Raw genomic sequence first — 7,711 nt, 5'->3', positions numbered from 1 at the left:
TCATGATCTCAGGGTCCTAGGATCGAGCCCCACTTCGGGCTCTCTGCTCAGTGGGGAGCCTGCTTCCCCCTCTCTCTCTGCCTGCCTCTCTGCCTACTTGTGATCTCTCTCTGTCAAATAAATAAATAAAATCTTAAAAAAAAAAAAGAATATCCTTGAGGCAGTGTTGCAGAGTTCTTTTTCAGGGGGAGGGAACCTAGTTTACTCTTCTGTTACGGAGCTCCAGGTCTCTGAGCAGCTTAAGTATGAAAACTTGCTAAGAAGACTTGACTCTCCGTGATGGTAACACAAGTCAGGATTTTGGACTCCAGATCTGGATTTTTCCCTGTTCTACAAATCTTGTAACATTTTTGTAGGATGCTCATACATTTCATTCCTCGAGACACTATAATCAGTTTGCCATAACGACAGATTCTTGTGGGTCAAAATATTCTGTTAATCCTTTATTCCTATTGCCAATTACAATAAATGCACTCATCTTGTCTCTGCTTATTAAGTGCTTTCAACTTGGCCTCTACTAGTCTGAAATTTGCACATCATCCCCATTAAAATCAGGGAGCCTATCTCACTGGTAAAATCTCTTGACCTCATACCTGGCCTATAGAAGATAGCCATCAGAAGGCTTTTCAAGGTAGTTAGTGTTCTCCACACTGGGGTATTTGTCAATGCCTTAGTGAAGGAATCAAGACGTGGGAAATAGGTGGGCCAATCAGTCATGAAAAATTCACTCCAACATCTCTATCTCCTGATGTCTTTAAGTTCCTCTGTTTTACCACAGAAACTCTGGTATCTCAGTCTCATTGAATATAGACCACTAGAGAGTCCAAGTTTCAGTCAACCCATCATGTATACCTTTAAAGCTACTTTCAGTTGTACAAATTAACACATTAAATCCAAAATATCTGGTAAGTATATTTCCATCAAGGTGGGGCCCAGCTTTCTGATTAGAAAATGCCACTTGGTGAGTGCTGACATTAGAGGCTCTTGGGCCAAGAAACTCTGAGAAGACTCCATAAGACCCAAAAGGATGGATTTGGAGGACATCCAGGGTTGTGAGCACATGGAGTGCTGGTAAGAGTGGTGTGGTTTGAGAGAGCATGGAAATTCCCTGCCCTTTCCCCAGACAATCTGCCCACCCCTGAGTTACATCCTTTTCTAATATGGTGATCTCGTAGACAAAACCCAAAAACCTCCAGGGAGGAAGCACTGTCTGGCTGGTGCTGGGCATTTTTTAAAAATCAACATATATTAGTTTCATGTGAACAACATAATGATCTAATATTTATAGCTATTATGAAATAATCACAATAATTCTACTTACCATCCATCACCATACATAGTTACAGGATTTTTCTTTTTTTCTTGTGATGAGAACTTTTAAGATTTACTCTCTTGGCAACTTTCAAATATACAATATGATGCTGGTATTTCTGAAGGGGCCAGTGAGGCTGGCCTGGGTGTGTTGGGGGGAATCCCCTGGAAATTGGAACTGTTACTGCCAAGACGATGAATTCTCCTGGAGTGACAATGACAGTAAGAGCAAACAAAATAGGACATAACAATTTCTTTCTCCTTGCTCATACCTTGCAATCTCTCTCCAGTGCCATTGGTACCAGAGTCGAACATCGAGACCCCTGGCAAAGGAAAAATGTACATAGTAGAGTCTTAGCGAAAGCAGAATATCTAAGGATGGTTTGCAGCTTAATTATCAGCATCATTTTCTTTTCGCTTTTCATACCAAAATAATTTTATTGTTTTAAAAATTTCTCTCCATGCTGAAATACATTAATGGTTGAAATAATATGCAATCTACTAAATTTGAAATGTAATACTTACACTACATAATTCTAGAAATTATCTATGTGTGGAAATGATGTATGTACAAGAATTTTATTAAACACATCATTAGTTAAATAAGATCTAATCAAAAAAGAGAGAAGTCAAAATGACTTTACAGGGAAAAGCAGAGTCAGACGTTCTTTTGTGCTTGTGGGTGTCCAGGGCCCAGCTGCTGTGAGGCTGCCGTGGTCAAACCTGAACATGACCCCAGGCCTTGGAGCTCAACATAGTTTTTGTGATTGACTATAACCTGGTTGTTGAAAGGATGAAATGATGCCATGTATATTGGATACCTAGAATCACGCCTGGTCCATCATAAGTGTTCAATAATCCTTAACACTTTTGGGGGATTTGGGTAACTTAGTTGGTTAAGGTTCTGACTTGTGATTTCAGCTCAGGTGGAGATCTCATGGGTCCTGGGATCGAGCCTCAAGTCAGGCTCTGTGCTCAGCGGGGAGTTGGCCTGGGACTTTCTCCTTCTGCCCCTCGCAGTCCACTAGTGTGCACTCTCTTTTTTTCTCTCTCTCTCAAATAAATAATTCTAAAAAAAAAAAAAAAATCCTTAACACTTTTTTATATCAATTGAGATAAATACATAGAGTTTTCTCCCCCTCCTTCATTCTGATGATGTGATGTATTAATTTTTGAATGTTGAACCATCCTTGCATTACAGGAATAAATCCCAGTTTGTCATAGCATATAATTCTTTTAATATGCTATTGAATTTGGTTTGTTAGGCTTTTTAAAATTGCTATTTATCATACATACAAAGTTTGAAATTTTGGAATGAGAAGCTAAATCAAGGTGACCTTGGAAATTTACTAGAGAATTTCCTGAACTGTCTGCTCTGAAAGTCATTCCAGTTTTGCTTTTATGGGGTATTTTCATAAATGTGATCTCTCAGCTCAGCTCTCTGAGTGTTCCCAGTCATTATCTCAACTGCAAGAGGATGTAGCTAAAGACAAATGAGAAACATAAACTGAGTGGATTGAGAAGAATTTTGAGAGCCTAGCTTTTTCTAAATGCCAGGGTCTATTTCAGCGGTTAACTCAGGGATTAAGAGCATGAAAAGAATGTCAGGCTAGCTGAGCAAAATTTTAATGATTAAAGAGAAAAGCTGGCTTCCCTAGATCTTTAGTCCAGCTCAGTGGGGAAAAGGGCAGACTACTCCTACTACAGCACCACTCCACACTGGCTGCTCGGGGACACACTTGAGAAGATACCCAAGAGGGTCACCTGCTTGATTTCTCACCTTGAAATGATGTTAGAGACTACAGGCCTTATCTTATAGCGGGGGGGAGGCATTTTTTGGTGGGGAACAAAGTCCTCTGGTCTCTCAGGAGCACTTGCAGTAAGGTTTACAAAGATTCTGATGAGAAAAGCCCACTTGGGGCTCTTAGATGGCCTTGGAAATTTTGGTTCTGCTGGTCTGAGTAAGGAACTCATATTTTGCCTTTTAAACAAGTAGGCTTGGTGATTTTTATCATCGGCCAAGTTTGGGAAGCCCTGCCTAGGGCAAGAGGGCAACTGTTTTCCTGGACCTTCTGCTCAACATTGGCAAAGGAAGATAGTATAATATTTAACCACCGAAGAAAGACATCTGTTTGGTTAAGACCTGTGCAGGAAAGGGGAAAAGGGCTACAGTTACTATTCTGCAGAAGAAATACATGGGGATGCTTTGCAATTCTGTAGTTATGAATGCCAGATAATGTCATCGAAGGCAAAGCTTTCTTCCCTCAATTAGCTTGGGTTTGGTTGCAAAAACACATCAGCCTTGAAAACGTAGCTGCTGACTTCACCACGGAGACCAAGGGCTGTGCTGCCACCATGGAGGGAGGGTGTGAAGCAAGTGTCCCCTAGACGCCAGCTCATACCTAATGCTTATTTGACCTTTGCCAGTGATGTGGTTAGTTTCCTAGGGTGTCCTTCCTCGCCCACAGCTGGAGCTATTCCCCACATCTGAAAGCAAAAGGCACATGGACTGATCAGAAGACAAGCTGTGCCTCAGAGCTCAGTGAGAGGCATGGGAGGTTAAGCATCATCCCAGCTCAAGATCCTGATGTGGGAAGGACGCACACAGAGTCATGAAATGTGTGTCTGTTTACTTCCATGAGCTGACTCAGCAGGATTAGTGGATGAGATGTCTGAGCATGTAATGGGTACATTAAGGGTCCCTGTCCCACCAGAGGCCCTGGAGGTAGTTCAGCCATCTCTATAGTCCTGGTTTTGGTACGACGCAAAAGGCCTTGGAAGAGTGCCTTTAGCATCTAGGAAAGCACCTCCCAGCATATGAGGACAGACTCAAGTAGTTTTTGAATGAGTGAATGAATGTGAATGAGAGAGAGCTTGTCACTGAATCGTAAAACAGAAACCTCCAATTGTTGATAGTGTATGAGAAAACTTCAAGCTTCATTTCTCAGACCCTTATTCTTTGAAACAAAGTTCAGGCTTCTGCGTGTTATACTCTGTTAACCACAGAGGCCCAAAGTTCTTCCATAACAGATCGGAGGCTGGGATTGCTCTTCTCAGCTCTTAGGAGCCCTCACACTCCCTTTCCCCTCCAGGAAGTGGGGTGATCACAGGCAGACGATGGAGCAAGGCAACAGCCGCATGGAGGACTTCCCTCTCAACGTGTTTTCCGTCACTCCCTACACACCCAGCACCGCTGACATCCAGGTGTCCGATGACGACAAGGCAGGGGCCACCTTGCTCTTCTCAGGCATCTTCTTGGGACTGGTGGGGATCACGTTCACCGTCATGGGCTGGATCAAATACCAAGGTGTCTCCCACTTTGAATGGACCCAGCTCCTTGGACCTATCCTGTTGTCAGTCGGGGTGACATTCATCCTGATTGCTGTGTGCAAGTTCAAAATGCTCTCCTGCCAGGTGTGCAAGGAAAGTGAGGAAAGGGTCCTGGATTCGGAGCAGACGGCAGGAGGACAATCGTTTGTTTTCACTGGTATCAACCAACCTATCACCTTCCATGGGGCCACTGTGGTGCAGTATATCCCTCCTCCTTACGGTTCTCAAGAACCCCTGGGGATGAACACCGCCTACCTGCAGCCAGTGGTGAACCCCTGTGGTCTCATACCACCTGGAGGGGTGGTGACTGCCACACCAAGCCCTCCTCAGTACTACACCATCTATCCTTCAGAGAACGCTGCTTTTGTTGGTGACCCAGACTACCCTTCCTTCCTGGCTGGTGGAAATGACAGGTATGTTGTGTGGAGTGGGGGTGCACCCCTTCCAGCTGTCACAGTTGTGGCCCATGGCTTTGTCTGGTGTGTAAGGAAGGTGCTGGGAGAAGGCAAGCTTTTGTGTGGCGTGTTGCCAAAATGGTGGCGCTGGTTCCGTGAGAGGCGGTGTGGACTGTAATGGGTCTGTGTTTTCCGCTCCCATTTCAGATCCAGCCCTGATGCTGACCAGCTAGAAGAGACACAGTCGGGAGATGAGGTGTCCGCCTGCTTCTCTCCTCCCCCCTATGAGGAAATATACTCCCTCCCTCGCTAGACTCTGATGCCGAGGGAACAGCATTCAAGTCATTGTTGCTGACAAATGAGGTGTCGGGTGTTGTGACCTTTCGAGGTTGGACAGCAGAGCAGCCCAGCCAGCCTGACAGATACCAATCAGGTGGGGGGGGTGGGGGTGGAGTGGGAGTGGGGCGGGAGGGGAAACAGGAAGGAAAATATCTGAGATGGGTAAAAATTAGGCGGGGGTGGAGGAAATTTCCTCCTGGTGCAGCTGGATATTCCCTGCATATGGTCATGGGCAGGAATTTCACTTGGTCCACAACCCACCCCTTTCCTACAGGAAGGCCCTGGTGTCTCAATTTTAATTCCAACAGCCAAAGGGAAAATCACTGCTATTGTAACACTGGGAGTTTCCATGGCAGTGAGAAGGGGGGTGGGCAGGGAGCAGGGAAGAGAAATTAGGCTTCACTGGAGATTTTCTAGCACCTGTTCTCAGCCCCCCAAGAGGGTTTGCAGATTCCCAAACAACATGGTTGCCATCCGTTGTCCCTTGAGGACTCTGGGTATCTTAAAGGCTGCAAAACATTTTTTTAGTGGAATAAAATAAAATAATATCTCCGTTTAAAAAAGGGATTAGACAGCTGGCTACAAAATAAACTAAAAACCATACAAAATAAATATGTTAGGACAACGGTGTCAATAAATCCTTAAGTTATCACTGGGTCACAGTGACTCTTTGGCAAGGCTAAAGCCTGGTTTGCCCACCAGGCTGGGATCTGTGTTGGAAAGGAGCTACCTGGGCCAGTGACCAAAAGAACATGGGGACCTCTCTAAGCACCTATCTATGAGTTCTGCTGAATTAGACAAAATAGAGCCTCATGTCAGTACCTGGAAAATCATGAATCATGGAAACAATCCTTATGGTCAAGACAAGCTTGCCTTCTTTATAAAAGAAGTTGGTGTCCTTAATCTTCCTGAATCTGAACTATATAATAAACAACCATAACAGATCAAAGATTTAAGAAGAGACAGTTCCAACTGTCGGGTTTTAAAAGAAAATATTTTCTTTATTTTCCTGTCACTAGAGATAAGGGACACTCATCCCAAAGGAAGACAGGATTTAGCAATTCCTTAACATTTTAGTACTATGTGTACATGGAGAGTGATTTTAATTAATTTTTATCAAAAACATCTAGTTTTCCAAAGATATGATTAAAATATACTTGATACATTATTGTTGTGATTTGTATTTTATCTTAGGAACAGAACATTTCTATATGAGAATTCATTTTGATGTGTGATGATAGAAAGGGATGGAAAAATAGGATTCTGTTTACAGAAGTAATATTCATGAAATATTGGATTCCTAGCTGAGGGCCATCCGTTCTGGGGAGGAAGTGTTGGGACAGGGACACAGCCATGCATCATCAGCAGCATACCCACTGGCCATGACGCCCTGCATGCCTGCCTCCTTGACCCCCTTTCCCTGCTCATCCTCACTCAGCCCACAGCTTTAGATTCCTGGATTTGGGTTATGATGAGCATCAAGGAAAGCTCAAACAGGAAAAAGATGTGTTCACGTGTGGCAGCTGGGCAGGCAGGCCTGCCAATTTCTCCCAGGCATGCTGGGAGTCCCACATGCAGGGAAGTGGCCTTGGGGAGTCTTTATCTCCAGGCAGAATGATTCAGCGTGAACTGTTCCTGTTCTAAGAGAGAAAAAGGGCTAACATAGAGAAAGCTGATGCCTCCCAAATGGTCTCAGAGCTTCAGGAGCTCAGGGTGGATGGCAGGCCTGCAATGGTCAGGGGCAGGAATGGGGGGATGGGAATGTGTTCATTCATTCAACATTTATTGAGTATCTCCTCTGTGGCCAGACATGGGCAATCAAGTGGAGATATAGAAGTGAAACACTCAACCACCAGAGAGCACAGCTTCTGCTCTGCCCTCATAGATCTTCTTCTCTGGGGGGCAGGGGGTGGAGAGATCTGACCAGTTACTCTTCAACATCCATGGGGGGGTCCTGTAGCTTCAAGAGGGACTTGGACTGGTCAGGAGGGTCATGGGGGCCTGCTTGAGGAAATGTAGTCAAGGCCCTCAACTTGCATAACCCCAGGGAGCACTGTTCACACTGGATAGCCATGCGACTGGTGTATCTTGACCTCTGAGGTCTGTGCTGGGAGCTGCATGAACAGCTGCTGATACCCAGTCAAAGAGAAGGAGGGAGATGGCTGGCAACCCCTCTGGGTGTCAGGGGGCGTCTTGCAGGCTGTGGAAACTGACAGTCCAGCTGCAGACGCACTCAAACAGAGATGCCTTCTGCTACCTGACAATCCCACCCCCTTGCTCTCTGGCTTCTGGACAATAGGCTCTCTGTCTTTATTTGGGCTGGTGGGCACCAGCAT

The 7,711-nt window shown here is 45.0% G+C and overlaps 1 protein-coding gene across 1 annotated transcript; it reads left to right on the top strand.

Annotated features, from left to right (window-relative positions):
- Positions 1-4,305: 4,305 nt before the first annotated feature.
- On the top strand, positions 4,306-5,472 carry TMEM174 (transmembrane protein 174). The gene is made up of 2 exons (XM_046000696.1): positions 4,306-5,054; positions 5,244-5,472. Exons 1-2 carry the CDS (start codon positions 4,429-4,431, stop codon positions 5,347-5,349), a joined length of 732 nt encoding a protein of 243 aa, XP_045856652.1. The 5' UTR covers positions 4,306-4,428; the 3' UTR covers positions 5,350-5,472.
- The last annotated feature ends 2,239 nt before the right edge of the window (positions 5,473-7,711 follow it).

The sequence above is a fragment of the Meles meles genome, chromosome 3, assembly GCF_922984935.1.
Source record: "Meles meles chromosome 3, mMelMel3.1 paternal haplotype, whole genome shotgun sequence".
Taxonomy (NCBI): Eukaryota; Metazoa; Chordata; class Mammalia; order Carnivora; family Mustelidae; genus Meles; species Meles meles.
The sequence above is the reverse complement of the archived record's forward strand: the minus strand, read 5'-3'. Positions and strand labels throughout refer to the sequence as shown.

What these genes read in the sequence shown, in the direction of transcription:
- TMEM174 (XM_046000696.1), top strand. Translation starts at nt 4,429, where the DNA reads ATGGAGCAAGGCAACAGCCGCATGGAGGACTTCCCTCTCAACGTGTTT. An exon ending in CTGGCTGGTGGAAATGACAG is followed by an intron (nt 5,055 to 5,243) that starts GTATGTTGTGTG and finishes CTCCCATTTCAG; the next exon opens with ATCCAGCCCTGATGCTGACC.